Consider the following 20,891-nt stretch of genomic DNA (forward strand, 5'->3'; position numbering starts at 1 on the left):
TTCGGCAGATCTATTTCTTTATTAAATCAGATGGTACAGGTGCACATAACAGCAAATTGACTTTTATTTTCCGAACAGACGGCGGTCACCATAGCTGAAACGGCCTGACAAGTTGACAGGTCATTTTATGACAGAGTTATCAAAGTGAGAAATTAAAGACTCCATATTTCAACAGGTGTCAAACTATTCAAATGGATCATTTACAAAAGATAAAAACCTGTGACAAATACACATGAAAACTTGACTGTATTCTTTCGCACATGCATGGTTTCTCAATCACACGCGCACTCTACCCAGACGACCTTTTAGAAATTGCATAATCCAGACTATGACAGATTACGTACATTTGTATCATTGCATACGTGACTAAATAAAATACATGATATCTTTAGAGGCATACCAATGTCCCAAACTTTCTAAAGCGAAAAAAAAAGCTAAGCAAAATGCATCTCTTTAGTATTTTCAGTTACAATGCATTCTCATTCATACACAATATTAAAAAAAATGTGAGTGACAAGCAAAAGTCTAATAACGACAGCATGATGAGAAAGTCCTTGGTTACAGTGTATAAAACATGATTTTTTTTTTTTATGAAGAACTTAAAGCAATATATACAAACAAGCTATATCACATTGGTTAAAATGTCATCATGGCTTCACACAGTTTTTACATCGGCTTGTAGAAAACACACATCCCGACACTAGAATATAGTGCTCAATTAACAGTAGTCAGCATACTCGACTCCTCCTTCGCTGACATCCATGGAGCGTTCTTATCACAAACTTCATGGCAGATAAAAGCTGAGCCTGGACTATGTTGGAATCGAAGAAAAGACTGACAGTGTCTTCCACCGGTGGCGTTGCAGGACTGCTCAGCACATTAGAAGTAAACTTCTACTTGACATTACCTTCCATTTTTAGATGGCCGTGTCTGCAAAGTCTGGTCTCGTAAAGCCTTTCTGTAATGTTGAACAAAACACAGCAAGAGAGTTATTCAGGTATGCTTTCAAATAGTTGTGCATATGCCAAACATAAATCATTCTTGACACCACACTGCCTTTGGATGAAAAATTACACTACTCCCTATTTTTCGACAAGACAGGACAGATTTTATTTGAGCGCAGGCATTTCAGTGTTGTCAAGACTTGTTCATTAGCACACAAGCTAAATGCCGCACCCCTGGGTGGGGCAAGTCAGAAGGTGATTAGCCTCTGGAGTCCTGGGCTGAGATACGCACGTGTGTGTGTGTGTGTGTGTGTGTGTGTGTGTGTGTGTGTGTGTGTGTGTGTGACTGAAAACGTTTGAAGATGTACAGTTTTTGAACAAGTGTCTTCTATATGAACGGCCAAGAGCAACATCCGAAAAACACGCTTTACCCTACTCATGTTCTCAATACGGGTAGGGAGCCCTGAAAACGCATTCCAAGTGTCAATTGACATGAGGGGTTTTCCCAATCGTGTTTTAAACTTAAGAGAGGGTGTGGCCAGATTTAATACTACGGATAAAAGTGAATATGTGGAATACCTTCCAATAGGGCTGGGCGATTAAGGAAAAAAAAATCAGAAACACCATTATTTTAAAATGATTTGAAAAAATATCCCCATTAAGAAACATGAGTATTCATGGATTTTAAAACATAGTCATTAATTACCAAATCACAACTTTATATTTATCTCAAACAACTAGAAAAGCAATTCGTGACAAACTAAAATAATATCAAAAAGAATTCGTTTATATAAATTCCTGTTCCTGTTCCTGTGATGTGCACTTGGGCTCCAAGGGACAGTGTGGTGCCGTGTTGGTGGGAAAGAGAGTGGAAAAGAAAGTACATTTGCGCTGTTTTATATATATATATACAAACTCGTTTCTCATAGATGAGGAAGAATATACAGTATGCTTTTGACTATTATATCTGTATGTGTTCTTCACACTTTCATGTGTGAAAATTCGCTCTTTGAAGGACTTTGAACTCAATGCTAATTTTCTGTTAGCCTATCAATGGGATTTTACATTGACTTCTAGCATTAGCACGATGTTTCCAAAACAAAGTGTGTCTTGTATTGAAATATACGATGTGTGTAATTCGTTTTAGTTTGTGTGTTTAGCGTTACAAAAAGGTCCAGCCGGGGTGTCATTGAACATATTTCAAATGAGACATAGCTAGAGACAGTTTCCATACATTTTTGTAGTCTTTGTGCAGTTTCTTGTACTGGAACATGTTGCTGAGCACTGTGGCGGCTGCCTTGGCTGCTTTCATCTTTCCAGAGCTGCAACAAACATAACAAACCACATGTGGCATCAAAACTTGTCTATTCAACATTCTTGTACATCACAAATCCAAATGGAATGTCAGTGCTCTTTATTCGCAGCCAGTTTGACTGACTGTGGCCTCACCTGGAGTCGTTGGTGTTCTTGATAGCGACCAGTTTGGGCAGGCCGTCAAAAAAACACACGTCCCTTGCGGCGACTGAGCTGCAAGTCACCAAGTTGTTGAGAACACCGCAGATGTTGACCACCACGTCACTGGACGGCTCCTTCTGGTAGCCGTCGATGGGCAGCTTGGTCACCAGGTTGTTTACTACCTTCGTGGCTGGGGGAAGGAAAAAAAACAAAAACAAGAACACCAAAAACTGTGAGGAGAACATGTTCCCGTTTGCAGTCAGTAATGATTCCTCACAATAATGCGTGAGCCATAACAACACAAACAAGATCAACAATAAAAGGGATGGAAATTATAATGAAGATGCAAAAAAAACCCCACAAAAACAAATATTGGAGCAGGGTGGCGAAAGAGGATAATGTCAATTAAATATTTATTGACCATATCATTACTCTATCCTTTAAGAATTAAGAATCTGATATTTCTTTTTTTGGTTTTGAAGTTTGATATATAAAAGCTTGCGCAATACGGATTTGCATCTCAATTTGAAAAAAAAAATTGTATCGAGTAAATTTGTTGACCAGCGTAATAAAGGCAAGATGCATTTAATCAGCCGATTGATTTAATTGGCCAATATAAGCTCTTAAAATAAATAAATAAAACCCAGCAAACATCTGCAGATTGATTATGTTCACATTAACGCATCAGGAAGATGTCATTATAATCCAAAAGTACCACGTTGTTATAAACAGCGCATCATATTGCATACACACGACAAATTGAGAAATACCCAGTTTTGAAATCAGAAGACGAGGACCGTTTGTCCAACTACGGTATGTACAATTCAAAGACAGGTTTGGGAACAAAAAGGCTTGCAATGCCTCAGCGTTATTCAAAGTGAAGGCAATTTGCAATTGTGGAACAGATCTTTACAAGTAGACACGTATGATTTTCTTTAGTGCGTCACAAGTTGAAATGATGGGCCAGCTCTGGTCTCGAGTTTTGACACCTGTGTGCTAGAAGCATGGTGTTGATACTTTATGATCCTCTCACTTTGAAGTGCTTTGTGGCATCTAGATTCAATTACACACCCTATTTGGGGAGGTGTGTGTAAAGCGTGTGTTTTTATGGTCTCTCAAAGCAGCACAATTAACGAAATTCTAATTATGATCACGATTTTGGCAGCCACGATTCAATTAACTTGACTGTTGTGCTAATCAAGCACTCTCTGAACCAAAAGTCATCCAGCCACCAGGGGGCGTACACATGGTCATGGCATCCTTAAGCTGCCGAAATAATAAGCAAGCAAGCACATTCCATAGTGGAGGCCTCAAGTAAGTCGAGGACCTGCACAAATTGGAGATGAGCAGAATGATGGAGAAGTTCATGCCTTGCAAGGGGTCAAAATCCTTTGTCTGGAATTTGCGATTACACTCGTAATCGTTTTCAGTATTTAACCAGTTTGTCCTTTTAAATTCTTGGCTAAGCGCATTTATTTTATTTATGATTTACCCTTTCAGGGTATACAGAGTTCAGTGAAAAGTAGTGAAATAAAAACACAAGCGTTTTTCCAGACAAGAAAGAATTGTGATGAATAATAATGATGACAACAATCGTGATGACCGTTTTGGCAATAATCTAGTCTCTATATTATCTTTTTATACCTATTACAGATAATCCTAGAAAGTATCCCCGGGGATCAACAGTGAGAGAAAGACTTACCCATGTGATTCTTATCCTTGGCGTGACGGGACAAATTTCGTAGGAAGCCCGTGATGGAACGGAGCTCCAGGTCGTTGTTGGTGCGCAACAGGTCTAGTAGAACAGGCAACATGCGTTCCTGGTCCATGGCCACGCGGCTCAGCACTGCCGCCCACTGAAGCAAAAATCAGACAGTTGGCTTCAATGAGTCAAAAGTCGCATCATTCAGATAAGGTGTGAGGTCTTCTCCCGTCGCCCGAGCGCTCACCCGCTTGTCTCCGGCCGTGATGTTCTGCAACGCTCCCGCCGCCGCCTCCCGCGTGGTTGAGTTGATCTCGCACTGCTGCAGCACGCGGTTATACAAGCCCACGATCTGAGGGTGCCACAGCCATTCCATCCCTTTTGGCACGCGGGCCACCTCGGTAAACGTGGACAGGTCCTGGTTCCTGCTCTGTGGCCGAGGGGAGAAAAGCAAAGATGAATACGACAAGAATAAAGTTGGAATACGAATAATAAGGTCAACATTCCCACATGAACATAACTTAAGAACTGCAGTCTTTCTCAAGACCTTTTACGTAGTCATCAGTTAATTTCGCAGGCTAGTCGATACCGATTTTTTTTAGGCTGATGCCGTTTTCGATAAAAGATTAATCAGGCGAATGATGGAAAAAATATATATATATACTGTATACATATATATATATATATATATAAAATGAACAAAATCACTTATTTTTTGGTCTCCTTAATGCTTATTTATGTTATGTAATAGAGATATGGACAAATAGAGGAAGGACTTTTGACTGTTTTACAAGACTTTGTCCTTTAGTATTTGCCTAAGTTTACAACAGAGAAAAATCTGCAAAAGTCGTCCAATTTACCGTATTATTATTTTTGGCTGATTTTATTTGGAGGGCGGGGGGCAATGTTTTAATGTCATTATTTTTGTTTTTGCCACACAAACTGCCTAGTTTTGCATCCTTTACTGGTAATATTAGCAAGATAGAGAAGTGATTTGGTTGGTAAATTAATTGTGTTATTTGCATCCTTGCTTGTCATTCAAAGAGCCTGTTGGGCAGGGGGGGGGGCTATCCTATGCAAACGGTTTCCTTGTCGCCTTCGCTGGTTACATGGCGCCACTTGAAATTCAAACAGGAGAAAGGCAAGCGTCACGCGCACGTACATTGTTGGCCTTCTTGCTTTGAGGCGTGAAGCAGCCGATGGCTTCGCCCTTCCCAGAGTCCTCAGCTCGGCTCGGCCCCTCCAGGCGAATCAGAGCCGAGGGCGGCATCTCACTGTACAGCTGGTAGGAGAGGTTCCTCAAGACACACACTGCATTTTCCACCCCCTGAAAGACAGACAGACACACACATACACACACACATTAAGAAATGCAGACCATAGAGGGACAAAGTGGTTGTCAGCTGGGAGCTCAGGTGCACTCACCTTGTCCTCCGCCTTGTTCTCCTCCAGCGAGGCCTTGATGTAGTTCACCAAAGAGTCCACCAGCCCGTGGGTTTGTCTCATCTGCTGACGCGTCTTTTCATTCACTGAGCTCAGATTCCTGCCAAATGCGCGAGAGGGCACGATGAATGGAAATGCAGGCTTCTCCTTACCGGGGATTGTCATCGATTTGGATTCTTCATGATTGTTTGTTTGCTTGTTTGTTTTTTAATGCTTCATTTTAGTTTAGCTTGTATTTTGTATTGTTTGAGTAACTTTTTTTAATATATTAGCTATTTGTCTAGAGCATAATAAAAAAAAGGGTCACTAAGTATTGTGTAATAAACTATCATTCTCAAACAATTTCTGTAGCTACGGATGTTCAGTAATACTGAAATAAATACATTTCAAACAAACCCTGAAAGCACATGTATGATAATAATTGACAGAGACAATGCTGAGCACATTTTCACTGTCATTTGTTAGGTTTTTTGTATTTTTTTAAATAAGATGTAGTTTTAGTTTTCATTTTTTTTAAAAAGCGTTTTTGTTTTTTCATTTCATTAACAAAAATGCTTTTTCAATTTAGTTTTACTTGTTTAATTTTCATTCACTACAATAATCTTGATCTTTACTACCGCTCTTTGGAGCCATATCGAGTGCATGCGTGAAGCCTTTTTGAATGATTAGCACAGCTGAACTGATTGATCAAAGTTTTCAGAGTACAAATTGGCACATTACAAAGACATAAAGTAAAGTACATGAAGTTACAATTCGACAATACAATAAATATAATCTTGCACAAATACCATCGCAATACTTTTATGAATATATCAAATAATGCAGCACGACAAACAGTGTGATTAAAAAGTGCCTCTCAGCTAGGGTTCACTTTGAATAATTTCTTTATTGTTAGTTTTTATTTCATTCATAAGTTGACTTCTCTTGACTTTGTATTTTTTGCAGGTTTGTTAGTTTTTATTACTTTTTATTGTTTTGAAAATCTTTTGTTTTAGTGTAGTTTCCAAAAGCTTAGAATTTGACTAGATTTCTTTTCATATCAAGGAATATTTGTTGCGTGCAAGATACAAAAAAAAAGGTCACAATAGGTATTGTGTTGTAAAATAAAGAATGCTTATCAATTAGGAAAGCTTTGAACAGGTATTTAGAGATGTTACCTTTGAAGTGTTGACAATTATTCAAAAGATTGACAAAAAGACAAAAAGACTTCTTTTTGTCACATTAAAACTTATTACATAACTGCAACATTATTCTCACTATTTTGTGGCTTTTATACTGGCATATTTTCTTTTCACAGAGACCTTAAGACTCCTTTGTGCACATTCAGGTCTGATAAATGACTGCAGCAACGTTTCAACACCCGGTTTGCACACAAACAACGGAACTAAAGTAATTGCAGGGCTGCAGTGCCGCAAGACTTTTGGCACCCAAAGAATGATAAAAGTGCCAGACGTCGTGTTTTCAACAAAAGGAAAAAAAATGGAGAGACACAAAGACATTTGGACAAACCAAAACAAATATCGAGTGAGGCGCACCTGAGGCAGCCGGTGGTGTTGTAGAAGATTTCTGCCTCGGAGGCCGACTGCTTGATGCCTTCCGAGCCCTCGCTGCCCGACAGAGGGATGAGGATCTTATCGGTCAGATCCGGAAGAGCCTCTCGAGCCAGTTTCTCCTTCAGGGTGTCTTTGGATGAAAGGTTCCACAAGATACCTGCGCAAACACACGGGGGAGCAGGTGCAAAGGTTATTGTTGGGCAGTTGAGCTCATGTTACGTAACTCTGCCGCGTGGTTCAATTTTTTTCTTTTGACAGAAGATAAAATTTAGTTGAACTCAAAATTCCACCAGGTACTTTTATTTTGAAGTCCAGACGTTCAAGCGAGCCAGGAGGGTAGCGGTTGTGAATTAAAACCCGTCAAACTGTCTTAATTCCTTCATGTGCAATCATTGATGTTACGCAACGGTGCATCAATATTACTGGCCGTGGCCACACAACGGAGAGAACGTTCAAAGTGTCAAGAAAAAGCGTTACGATGCACGAGGAAATCTATTATTCACTAGTCACAGATCAACAAAAAAGAGGAGCCAAGACTGCATTTTACTTAACTACAGGTGCTACGTGGTGGCTGTTCAAAAGGGAACATCTAATCCATGTTATGACAAAGAATAAAAACCGACAGAGAATTCGAGCGCAGCCTCCCACTGTTGTCTCACTGACTAAGCGTACGTACACATCAAAAAAGTGAGAAGGCCATAAATGGGAGTGGCAGGTATTCTGGCAGTCTGCAGCGAGAGAAAATTTCCTCACATGCTTCTTGGTGAAATGAAGGCTACATTTGCCTTAAGTGAAAGACTCTTTTAAGTTTGCGCTTGTAAAATCAATACTAAAGGGCTCCACAGGCTCGGTTAGGAAAAATCCAAAATATCAGGTTACTTCACTCAAGTTCAAAATGGAAGAGATGAGGCCAAAAGAAAGAAAGAAAAAAAAAAACGGAACAAGTTGAGCTCTGCATGTCACATCACGCTCCGACTGCAAATTCCTACCGGTGATGTTCTTTTGGAGCTCGTCGTCAGGCTCCTTGAGTGCCTCCACCAGCTGGGGGATGCCGCCCTCCTCGATCAGGGCCACCTTGTTGTCCATGTTCTCATAGATGAGGTTGCGCGTGGCGCCGGTGGCATAGCGCTGCACTTCCTGATTCCCGGAGTTGAACAGCTTCACCAGCTCGCTGATGCCTTTGGATTGACGAACCTTGAAACCAGGCGGGAGGAATTGACATTAATTCGCGTTTAGGTCATGCCATTTTCTGAAATAAAATTAAAATGAGATTCTTCAAATATTGAAATCCTCTACATATGGGATGTATAACAATTAGGCCCCAGGCCATATGAATTTTTATTTTTTATTTTTTTTAGGCTGATGCCGATTCCAGTCTGGCAGGAAAAAAAAACATCTGACAACTGATTAGTCGGCCAATTATGTTTAAATAATATATAACAAGTAAAAGAACTGCTGACATGAGTTATTTGATTGTTTTACAATAGTTTTTAATGTCACAAAAAACTGGGAATTTTCAAGAACAAACACACACAGAAAAAGCATGGAATGTTGGATTCATTTTAAGATGCAAGCACAGAATGTATGCAGTAAATAAAAGTGGTGACTTAAAAAAAAAAAATTTCTCACATGCCAAAACATGTCCTCTTTGACAGAGTTGGATTTGAAATATGTGATGCACATCGAGAGAGTTAAACGAAAAAAGGAGCACATTTCACACGATTAAGGAAGTCAAAGCATTCATAAAAATCTTATCAACATATCATATTGGACGATATCCTTCGGGCCATAATTAAAATAGATTTTTTAAATCTGGTGGATGGTACCTATTTTTGGCCTGAACTTACTCAAATGGTCAAGCCCACACCATTCCTTTCCTGCAATTTTAGTGGGGAGGAAATAAGAGAGCTCTAACCATTGATTTCAAATGTTAACCACTGCGGTCCTCAGACGCCTCTTCCCAACACTAAACGAGCTGAAAATAGCAAAAATGCGCTTGGCTAAACCGGGCCAAGTGAGCTGCTAAAAAATGGCTTCTTACTTCACCAAGTATGCCTGCCATTTGACACCTTCCGTGTTGACCATTAAGACATTAACCAAAATGACAACAGCAGCAATATATGGAAGGCTCCCAACGAAAAGCAGAGCACTACTTCCAACACGATGGGGGCAAAATGAATGTTTGTGGTTCGAATTCCTCTAAAATATGTTCCAGATAAATTTCCCAAAGCAATTCCAAACCACGAGGCTCATCTGTTCGTCATACCTCATTTTTGGCATCGCTGTCATTATAACACTCGTGTTGAATGTAAGCAGCACCCAGGACCTGCAAATCGGGGTCCGGTTCTCTCAGGTACTGGACAGCTCTGGCCATGTCCAAAGTTTCGATCCTGTTTGAGAAACACATGGGAACTTAGACAAGACAGTAGCTGTTGTTGCACAAAAAAACACAACTTTCTTTCTCTTTAACAAGCAACAGCGATGACATTAATCTCGGGAGAGATGTTGGGGTTTTCTTATTGCGTAGTTTAGTGTGATGAATTGCCACTAAAGCTCACAGATGTCTGCAAAGCCACTTGGCTAACCGCACCGCGTGGGATGTGTGAAACGCGAGCTACCACACCCAAAACCAGTCCTGTAGCTATGAAGCCAGGTCACAATCCATCGTGCTTACTGTTAACTCACAGCATTGCAAAACACACACATCGGAAAGATGGGGGTGCGGGTGGGGGGGTCAGGGGGTTGTCAGTTCAGGCAAAGTCACATGACCCGCTCCCCCACCTGTACAGGAGGCAAAACTCTCATTAGTGAGAGCACCCCCACTCCTAATTCCCCCCAAAATTGATATATTGCTAAAACGCTGTCTTGAAATGAACATTTGCAACCACCTACAAGTTAGCTTGTCTCCAATTGGTGAAAAAAAATACGACAGACTTGCTCCTGAGGCAAATAAAATGGTTATCTAGCATAGCTAACGTCAAATTATTTCCACTTTGATGTTACTTATCAGAACTGAAGAGAGCAAAGGAGTAACTTCACCATTTCTAGATTTTCTGACAGATTCAAGAAACCAACATACAGTATTAAATATAACAGTCTTGAGATAAACAAAATAACTAGCCACGATCGACTCAAGGCAGGTAACATGGCTAACTAGCATGGCAACAGCTCATTTTGGCTGAGACGTTACTTCATAAAACAGAGAAGAGCAAGGAAGTATCTCTTACTTTCCTGAGATATAATTAGTTTTACTGCTGTACTACATATTCATTTTATTCAGAAAGATTGTTTCTTTTATTTCACCGTTCACTTACTTTACCAAATATTCCACGTTTAAAAATAAAACAGATCGCCTTCAATGGAAAAATGTGTTATTTGCTCAAACATTTAAAAACCATACTTTTTCGAGCTGTAATTGCAGTACCATGATACTATGGAACCGCAACATATTTGCTCACGGTTAGCATCCCGTCGGAATCCGATACTTGGGCCATGTCTTGGATATACCACCGGGTACAGTTTGGTACTGATCCAAATTAGGATTATTAATCTTTAAAACCCAACAAATCCTCACAGGGAGAAAATTCAGAGGTAGAACAACATTTACACTTTTACAAATGAGAATTTAAGGACATTTGTAATAAATAATGGCGAGCGTCTTACCCGTTGAGGTTTCCCATGCTTCCCATCCCCATTTGCCCGTTGAAGATGTCGACTCCTCGGCCCACGCTCTGCATGCTTTTGACAGACATGGCCCGGGACATGTTGCTTTGACGGCGCTGCATCGTTAGATTCCCCTGGGAAGCAGAGGACATTCCTGGCCCTATGAAGCCCGAGTCCATCTTATCTACTCCCCCTCCAAACATGCTGGACGCGCTTGACATCTGACGCTGCAGGGTCCCCGACATGGAGCCCATGCTCATGCGGTTTCGGTTGTTAATCCTGCTGATGGTGCGGTACGCCGGGCCTTTGTAGGAACATTGCTGGACCATCCCCATGTCCATCTCTGGGCCACGTGGGATAGTGCCGCTGTGAGATCGACGCATGGACCCCGGAAAGGTCATGGTTCCTGCCCCTTGCCTCACTTGGCCAGTGTAGCCATTGCTTTGAACGTAGTGGCGGCTGAACCCTGCGTCGCGGTCGGAGGCCATGCTGGCGCCGTCGCTGTCGTCCACCATCCAGGCGTTTGTCGGCATCGTCTGCTGTCTCATAGCATGCAGGGAGACGACTTCGGGTTGGTGCTGGTTCCCTTGGTAATTGCCCATGTGGACATCTTCACGGTAATAACCGCCGCCGCCTCCGACGCGTCCGCCGCCTCCGACGCGTCCGCCGCCAACGCTGATCCTGGAGTACTGGGCCATGTCTGGGCCGGCTGAGAGCGAGCTAAAGCCAGACCGCTGCGAGATCTGGGGCGTCTGGAGACGAAGCAGAGAGCAAGTGTTAGACTTCAGCAATGAGGGAGTGTTACTTATTCTGATCTGTGTGCTGCATATGTGGGAGAGCGTCTATGTGTCACTCAATGCAGGGGACTCATCATCGGTTTCCCAATATCGTAAAGCGATGTGATAACCACTACGCAGAGGTTATTGATTAGTCACAGGTTCGACATACTCTCAAATTTCACGTCAGCATTAATCCAGACAAACGAACCCGGTGAGCTCCTGAAAAAAGAGCCAAGTTGGAATCTAGAGGGTGGATTTGAAATCCCTGGACTGATTCTTTCACAGCAGTCTGTGAAATACCACAAGTGGCAGGAAAGGGATGGCTCACCCTTGACAAACTAGACGAATACAAGCTCGTGGTGAAATACTCACCATTGTCCTGGAGCCTGAGAACATGTAGGACGACTTGGAGCTGTAACCTGGATTGTACGTCTGGTATTTCATGGTGGAAGACCCACCGTAGTCTGGAAGGAAAACAAATACGGTTACACGTCGGTACTACAGTATCACAGCGATGTCAGTTCTACGGGCGCACGGCAACCACCTGACATGCCTCTTAAATCTTACACCACAACTTTGCACATGGCTGAAGAAAAAAATGTGAACGTAGAGCAGGAAATTTCATGTTTGTATTTGAAACACATTTGTTACTTGAAAGAAGGATGGCAGCGTAGTCCTTTTGGTTGCTGCGAAACGTTTTAGTGGCTAAAAAGCACGACGAGGGCGGGAGGGACTTCAAACAGGTCAAGGTAGAAAAACAACAAAGACAACGGAAGGCCTTTCCCAAAATGCGCTCTCCCACGCACTTAACTTACCATCACTGTTTCTGTTCAGATGAATTTCCACCTTTTTTTTTTTTTTGAGCAAGGCGCTCCACAACTGACTCAGCCTCTGATGGTGTTCTTTTTGCGGGCCACTCAGAGGTCAAAGGAGGTTATGGAAAAAAAATGACTCATGCATTTTTTACATTTCTGTACGTGTAATACGGACTCAGCAGTAAGGCTGAACAACTTTGAGAATTTTTTTCCCCCATAAATATTGTGACTGCGATTGAGTATGCAATTTACTTTTATTTTTCACGGTCCTCTTCATGTGTCATTTTTAACAAACAAAAACAATACATCAATCTGCATAATAATAGACTATATTAGATTTATTCGACATAAATGTTTTGGTCTGATAGGCTTACACTAAAGGCAAATGAACTGTGGATCAAAATGAAAGTTTATTGACCGACTTCAATTAAGAGTCGTTAGTTACTGAACTATTTGACTTTCAATCTTTTAATTCAGTCCAAACTCCACTTTTGTGTGTGAGAATAAGCACGCTCTTAAAAACAACAAATACCACAATCCTGATGAGAAGGAGGCTTAACCGCCATCCCTGAGGATTCAAGTGCATGCGCTGGGGGCAAAAATTTTATCGCTCTGACATTTGTTTACAGTTTACAACTAAAACACCAACACTCTCCCCCCACAGCTTTCTCAGCAGTCTTTTTCCACAACACAAAACAGGTTTGTCTTCAAAAGAAGTGGGTCAACGGAGAACAGCAAAGCCTCCGCCGTACTGTAAAGAGGTGCTATTCTGTTTAGTTCCGCCATATTTGGCTATCACGAACACCTCGCGGGCACGCTACTGACAAAAGACTTGGGACACACCTTGTAATCAATGAATGAGGCCCTTTTGTCTCCCGGCGCATAAAGTGAGCTTCATAAAGACATGACTGCTTGGTTTTTAAGAACTTAACTTGTGGTGAAAGGCTCCCAAATACTTTTGTCATTCCAGTGACACATTTGCAACCGTAAGAGGGAGCAGAAACATCCAAGAGTTTGTCAAGTCACCTTCGGGGAATTTAGTGTTGCGCCACTTGACTGGCTTTTTCGCTTTAAGGCAAAAAATGTCAATTGGCAAGTCAAACAAAAGTGGGATAGTCAAAGCCAAGCGGTTACACTCGGTGTGATAGTATTAGAAGTCCTAATGGGGACTTATGCGAACGTCTTTTTGTCCAGTCCAAACATGTCAGTTTGACTCATCACCTGAGAACAAAAGTGAAATGTGGAGTCGCTTCATGCGTGACGCCAAGTGGACACGCATACAAACACACGACAAACCGGTCTGCAAAGAGGAGAATGACAACTACCACCCCCCCCCCCCCGCCCTGGCAACGCCCAAGCACGCCTGAGACGTCGCACATAAAATGCACGAGTCACTCTTTCAAACTTGAAAATACTTCATTTCTCCCCCCACTTCAGCGTCGTCATTGACGGATGCCGCAGCCTCCCTCAGACGCTGATATTTACAGGAAGCTTGTGCTATACGGGAAGCAGAGGAGGGCTTTCCTCGTAAATTCCTATTTTGAACACTCGCTCCTATTTTCTTCTGAATGGGCGTCTCCTTCGCCGCCGCTTGCCTGTGCTGAGTCTTGTACACGTTGCAAATGTGGATGCATGATTTGCTCAACCTGTGACTGGAAGAGGCCCTCCCCGCAGAGCAGCCAGGTTTGCATCAAGCAGTACAAACTGGTTCCAAGTTGACCCAGTTGAAACAGCTTCAACCAAAAGACAGAAGAGAAGATACAACAAGCTGCTGCATTCCAGCCATTTAGGAGGATATTTCGAGTGTACAAAAAAAGACATTGCACAGTAGTTGCCTGCGGGGCTGATGAAGCTTCAGCTATCATTGGACAAGCAATAATTTAAGAAAGGTCTCATAAGCACACAACGTTCTTGGTTAAAAGGCAACAAATGATGGGATGCAAAAGAATGAAGTGGCGCCAAGGTGAACGAAGAAAAAAATTGTCAACGTTCACTTCCCATTCCCATTGACTCAATTGGTGAAGTTATATGATTTTAGGGACTTTCGATACCACTTTTTTTCTAGATCGATACCGAGTACTCACCGATACAGAGCACCGATACCTCTAGAACGTTTGATACATAAAATTTCATTTAGCACAGTGACCAAAAAAAAAAAGGAATCAAGACCTTTCTTTCTGATGGAGGACTTACTCGATGTCAGACTTTTCTGCCTTAATTATTGTGGTGATTTGCAATTCGAACATGAACAGACACAGACGCATTAATATCAAAGTCTAATTCGGTCCAGGCACATAATAGTTTGGGATTTGTTATTATAGTTCATTTTTATTTCATTTTAAACCCTCGCAACCCCATATTCAGTTAGTTTTAGTTCGTTTTGAGGACAGGTTTGTTTCCCCCCCAAAATACTTCGTTTTAGTTTTTATTACTTTTAGTATTAATTGTGATTTGTTTTAAATACTGATTATGAAGTATTTGTCGAGTGCAAGGTAGAAAAAAAAAGATCAGAAAACAACTTGTAATCAGGTAAAGAACAATTCCCATACAACCATTTGATCTTCCTTCTTTTGTACGGCCGTACAACACCAAAATAAGGACATTTAAAATTTACTGTAACTGAAAACTCATGTATGAAACTAACTGACAAAGATGAAACCGAAGAACATTGTAGCTGTTGCTAAATACTTTTATAAACGGAAAATGTATTTTCAGCTCATTTTTTTATATTCTTGTTTTTATTTTATTTTGTTACGGAAATGTTTTTTTCAATTTTAGTTTTAGTTATTTTGTTTCATTTCAAAACACATAACCCCAATTCAGTCCCGTGGCTCATTTTTCCATGTTGTATTTTTGATCTGAGCCTAAAATTAAAATACAAACAACCATTTGTTTTAAAATTCTTGACATAAAATGAAATAAACAAATCACAAAATAATTAGTCAATTTTTCATTCTGCAAATGCCAGTTGAAGTTTTTTTCATTTTCCATGACCAATTCAAAATACAACAAACGGTACACAGCTTAGGGAAGTCTACTCATGACCTTGCACTTCCCTTTTGGAGTCCCCCAGTTTATGTAACCACCCCACTGTGACGTGACCACGCACAAGCTTGTTGACATCACATGCATGCTCATAAATTAACAAGGCAACATCGGGTTCTAATGACACCGTCACCTTCGAGGTGTCTGTTTGTCCATCCCTCCATCCCACTGTCGCCTCTAGCGTCCGAGCAGAAACTCGTACCCTCAGCCTGAAGGCACACTTTCACCTCTGCTATCACAGGAACAAGCAACACTTGTTCCAGCCTGTTATACATTAATCCTTCTAAAGGGGTAGGTTGGGTGAAACTGGTTGGAGTGGCGAGAGCCTGCAGACAACCTGAATGCACACATTCCGTTTTTAGTTGATATTTTAGTCAAACGCTTCAGAAATGAGGCTTTTTGGTGACATTTCCATTTCTTGCCTGATTATGGAAAGCAAAGGGTATTTTCTGAAATAAAACCAACTTGTTTTGTTTTGTTGAGTTGAGTAAAATATCACCGTGTGCCAATCGTTGTAATTGTACATTTATTCAAGTTTCTTGTCTGCCAGCTTTCTCAGATGTTGAGAGAGGTGTCAAACGCATTCCTTCTTTCATGTTTTTTTTTTATCTTTGTCATTTAGGCTAGAATGGACAGCAAATGCAATTGATGTGCCTCAAGTGATGATCATTTATCCGCGTTGACTAATTCAATTACTTTATATGGCTTTTTATGTAACAGGGCTTCATGATTGTGTACAGGCTGGCTTATCATTTGAAAAAAAAAGTTTCATGGGGTGTGGCCAGAGCCAAGAAACATTTATAATTTGAAAGGCAAAACATGCAGATACAAGTTGTGTTTACCTCACCGCCCTCACACGTAGACACACATTTGTCATTTTGTTTCCACTTATTTGTCTCATTTAATGATACATTGACTATATGTAAAATATTAAATTGAAGTACAAAGCAGTTATGACTGCCATGCTACATCTGTGCATAGTTTATTGATTAATCTCACTTTATTTTAACGGTTAGCATAACACAGTTCAGTACTGGGCGACACTTATTTACAAAACAGCAAGGCACCTGTTGCGAGCATTTTTTTGCCGATAATTCCAACACAGGCTGCACCGGTTAAAAATTAAATCAAAACCAACAAAAACATCTCCCGGTAGGTGGAACTTCTGACGCTTTCATGAAATTCAGTAAATTTAGGACTAGTTGTTGTCCTACCTGACATGGCGGAGGTGGAAGCGGAGCCATTGTGACGCGGAAGTGTTGACTTCTCGGCCATCCGCATCTGAACCTGCTGCTGGACCCGGCGAACCCTCGACACCTCGTCCGAGATCGAGGGGCCGCTCCCGAGATGGATCTCTGACGGGAGGCCATAGGTGGTGACCGAGTTGTTGGGCTGGAGAGCGGACAAAAAGACATTCTCAGAGGCCACGGTGCTCATGTTGGAAAAGTACCGCGACCTGGCGCGGTGCTGGCAGAATGAGGCAGTGGAGGCACACTGAGGCTTCCCCAGTCAGCAGAGGTGCACTAGGAGGGGGCGGAGCCACAGCACACAGCACCGTGGAGTGGACGTACCTGACACTCACGCACTCACGCACGCACACAGGTGAGCGCCACGCTGCTTACGTAACATCACAGCTTTGACAACATACGTACAGTGAGAAAAGTAGGAGAGAACGGGGCTTGATGTCACACTTTTGACACTTTTATATATTTCTTGGTATCAACACGTCATAGATAAGCAAAATGTGTACGAGATGAAAAGACCAAATATTTGTATTCATTGGAACAATTCGCGCCAGAACAGAGCTATTAGCGATCAAATACACAGTGTGAAACCAACCAACCAACCAGACAGCCATAGATTGCTCACTAAAAGTTGGGAAACATTAAGAGTGTTGAATTTTTCTAACTCCTTTATCTCAGTAAATATTTGTTGTTTTTTTAATGCTAATGAAAATACGGATACAGTGTTCATCTATTGATTTGATCAAATAATTGGTTCATTATAAATAAATACAGCAGTTAAAAAATAAGAGTGCATTGATATTGTATGATTAAAATAACCGTTTTTTTTGTCCTCCACATTTTTATTTGACCTCTTCGATGACTACCTGGCCCATTTGTCTAATTTCAAAATGAAATGAGCAAAAAGGTTTGCCCACCAGACACAACACAGATGTCCATCCGGATTAGTCACCGTGTGCAACTCGCCGGCTCCGCTTTTGTTTAAGAATTGACAGGATGCTCCCATGAAGAATCCACACAGTGGGAATGCACACTTTGATGTTATGATAAATTATTATTTCGGGAAACATCACTTTCAGTTAAATTGACTATTTTAATTCTTTATACACACCTGTTCTCCTTGACAATATGTAATGTTCATCATAAATAGGAAGAATAGTTAGATTGTGGCCTAATACACATTGATTGCGTGCGTTTGTTTGTGCGTGTGTGTGTGGGTGAGGAAGTAGACACTCTTTCCTGCCAAACAGGCTTTTCAAATGAGTCCCATGTGAATTTTACATCCTCAAAGTTCTGATCAACAAACACCAGGATGCATTGCTTTTATAAATATTTCCAAGTATTCATGTTTTTTTCAATGACATATTTGTGGATGAAACACAAGCTATATAGTGTACGTTGATTCCCACTACCGTCTTAAATGTTACATGAACTGTACAAAATACTGCACGTACATGACAAAAACTGCAGCAGTTCATCTCAATATATTTTGCAGATTTTAAATTTGGATTTGAACTGACGTGTGAATAACAAACGGGTACAAGGTGTGGCACAGTCGTTAGGTGACTCCACACCCAACGTTTATCTGGAGTGTGTTACGATGAGTCAGTGTTCTAAACGGCAAGCAAAGAGCAAGTTTGCATAGCCTGGGTGGTTGTGTGCCGGCTTGGAATATCACTATTTTACAAAACACATCCATTCATGCACTCGATTTCACTTTTGACATCAATTGTAGACCAAAAAATATCGAGTAGTTGTAAATATTTGATAACCTGAGTCCTCATGGAAGCATGCGATTTCACCCAACCCATCAGGAAAGAAAAAAAAGTGCTGCCAACTGTCAGTAAGACTCATGTTAACATTCTTAGGTGTTCGGTAAAAATAGCAGATCATTAAAGCCTTGGCTTAAGGATGGTCAACAAAGGTAAAAAAAGGCAAAGAGTAAAGCATAAAAGCATTTTGTGAGGTACAATGAGTTATAATTATATTGTAAGATATGTTTAAAAATTGTAAATTGAAAAAAAAATGTAATAGAATATATTATTTAAAAAAATAGAGTGAATTGAGCCTTTCATTTAGATTGCCGAATGGAGAAATGTATTGCATGCATTAATTTCTTCAAGTCACAAAGGGGGGAAAAAAAAATATTCCCAGCAATCATAAAACACGCACGGATATTCATATTCTGATGTAGGGGCTCATTAATTAAAGGCTGACCTACCATTCCCACTGAGGCTCAGTTGATTGTGAATGTGGTGCACCTTCTTTTCTTCCAAGCAGGTGATCAGATGTGTTACAGTTTTGTTTCAAAGTGCTAATTGTTGAGTTTGTGTCAACTGTCACCGCCCTGAAGAATTTCAATTCTGGCTGCGTGTAAATACAAGACAGGCCCCAGACAAAAGATGAGTCACTGACAGCACGGCGGGGTGTGTTAGCGGAACACCACAGGGGAGTGTGCAGTGACAGAAAGGAGAAGTGAGATCCAAATGAATTTGACGCTTCTCTACGAGATGTGGGAAGTCCTTCATGAGAAGTCAGGTGGGATTCGGGCTTGTTTCTGCTAAATGCCGGGGTTTTATTTATAGTCTTGGGGAGAGAAAGGTGTTACATTTGTGAAGGAATGACTCAGGTCAACACTTTTCAGCAGTTTTTTTTGTTCCATTCAGATGGAGTGAGTAAGTGACAGGAGTTCGCCAAGCTCGATCTCGTCACTTTTGGTTACTCAAACCAGGGTGTGTTTGGGGTTAATAAGAGTGTGGGATTGGCCAGTGAGAGTGATGAGCTTGTTTTGCAAGCTGCTCTCTGTCTGCACCAGTCAGTGCTCTTAAGATCGATCTGACTGCCTGTCTGTCCCCGGACGAGTGACGTACCACAGGTATCGGTGCCGATAAACAGATGTACTCATAAAAACACTCCAGTATTACAACACTCCATAACAGCCTGTTATATACCGAACTATATTACCATTATATCCTTAGTGATCAAGCATGGCGCAGTGTGGCAGTTTGAGAAAAGATCCTCAAAAAAATGTAAGAAAAAAAGTTTACGAGAAAACTAATACAAGCAGCTAGCCTTGCGTTGTTTAAATCGGCTAGCTTAATGCTAATGCTTAATGATAAAAGCTTAACACTTTTGACAGGCTTATATGTAGCATCCATGGACCATATAAAATTTCAAACAACAAAAATGTTCAGAATATATCCAACAACATATATAGAAAGATGATATAAAAATACTGGCATATACAATAGAGCATGGGTGTCAAACTCATTTCATAATGTGGGCCACATACGGCCTCGGTCGATGTCAAGTGGGCCTCCTCGCGTTTTTTTGTTATTGTAAAGTGTCCTTGGGTGTCTTGAAAGGCGCTTATAAATAAAATCTATTATTATTATTATTATTATTACTCCATGAATTGCACCCTATTAAAATATCCATGTCTTTTATGCATTTTTTCACTTTTAAATGATCCTGCGGGCCTGATTGAACCTCCTTGGGGGCCGGTTCTGGCCCGCGGGCCGGATGTTTGTCACCCTTCAATAGAGGAATGTGTTCTGTTCCGCAAAAAACGATTAATGCAGCTTTGTCATGACGTTCTTCTTTGTGTCTTGTCATCAAATCTACATATTATCTGCTTGCTGGCACACACTGCCATCTAGGGTGCAGAAGCATTCAGAACAGAAACAGCCCATATTTCGACAGCACATATACTGTACTTCTGTATTATTCCGTGTACAGTATGTGTAGTTATATTTGTGTGGAATATTCATGGGAGCAAACCTAAAAGGTTTCCAGCAAATCATTGCAAAATAAAAGTAATAATTTCAAAAGAATGAACCCTTGCTGCGAGCTGCCCATAATTTGCCATAGGCTTCTGAGGTTATTTATTAGTACAAAGTTATTTTTAAGGAGGGGAGCTCAGGTAAACGTGGGAGAATTTTTCTTGGCACACTACAGTAACAACCTGACATCTGCAACGGTCGCCAAGCAACTGCTCTCCGTTTGCAAATAATAAGGTGGTAGTAATCCTCTCTTATCCCCCAGCCAGATAATTCTCTGGAAGAACACTACTATGAACAGCAGTGTCAACAAATAATAAAATTGTGTTTTTGATGGGATAGAGTACAATGATGAAACCATTGTAATAGTATTTTTAGTCAGGAAGATATTGGCAAATATCACATCGCAACATCTGGATCTGGGGATTTTTCAACAATATTTGAATGACACAGACATTGTGAGCAGTTT

At 41.0% G+C, this 20,891-nt stretch overlaps 1 protein-coding gene and 1 long non-coding RNA gene across 3 annotated transcripts in view; one reads left to right on the forward strand and one right to left on the reverse strand.

The window, feature by feature from the left end:
- pkp3a (plakophilin 3a) lies at positions 1 to 18,998 on the reverse strand. 2 transcript variants are annotated; one of them, XM_086108304.1, is made up of 14 exons: positions 18,865 to 18,998; positions 16,614 to 16,791; positions 11,912 to 12,003; positions 10,761 to 11,512; positions 9,364 to 9,487; positions 8,087 to 8,291; positions 7,080 to 7,254; positions 5,527 to 5,644; positions 5,264 to 5,428; positions 4,349 to 4,531; positions 4,102 to 4,255; positions 2,394 to 2,589; positions 2,179 to 2,266; positions 1 to 958 (listed from the first exon to the last, which is right to left on the reverse strand). In XM_086108304.1, the coding sequence occupies exons 1-14, from the start codon at positions 18,865 to 18,867 to the stop codon at positions 917 to 919; spliced, it is 2,475 nt and encodes an 824-aa protein (XP_085964430.1). In that variant the 5' UTR covers positions 18,868 to 18,998; the 3' UTR covers positions 1 to 916. The 2 variants fall into 2 exon arrangements, with proteins under 2 accessions (XP_085964430.1, XP_085964429.1); XM_086108303.1 differs by lacking the exon at positions 18,865 to 18,998 and having other exon boundaries at positions 16,614 to 16,909.
- The window catches only part of LOC147206315 (uncharacterized), a 6,421-nt gene continuing 2,409 nt past the window's right edge, over positions 16,880 to 20,891 (forward strand). Inside the window, exon 1 of the long non-coding RNA XR_015100610.1 lies at positions 16,880 to 17,001. This is a non-coding gene — a long non-coding RNA (uncharacterized LOC147206315). The remainder of the gene's footprint in view (positions 17,002 to 20,891) is intronic.

The sequence above is a fragment of the Hippocampus guttulatus genome, chromosome 4 (genome assembly GCF_054856545.1).
Source record: "Hippocampus guttulatus isolate MCC_2025c chromosome 4, RoL_Hgut_1.0, whole genome shotgun sequence".
Classification (NCBI taxonomy): domain Eukaryota; kingdom Metazoa; phylum Chordata; class Actinopteri; order Syngnathiformes; family Syngnathidae; genus Hippocampus; species Hippocampus guttulatus.

Coding starts and splice junctions, on each gene's coding strand:
- pkp3a (XM_086108303.1), bottom strand. CDS start 16,836: ATGAGCACCGTGGCCTCTGAGAATGTCTTTTTGTCCGCTCTCCAGCCC. Junction 12,004..16,613: donor TTCCACCTCCGCCATGTCAG/GTAGGACAACAA, acceptor TTTTCCTTCCAG/ACTACGGTGGGTCTTCCACC. Junction 9,488..10,760: donor AGCATGGGAAACCTCAACGG/GTAAGACGCTCG, acceptor TTTCTCAAACAG/GATCGAAACTTTGGACATGG.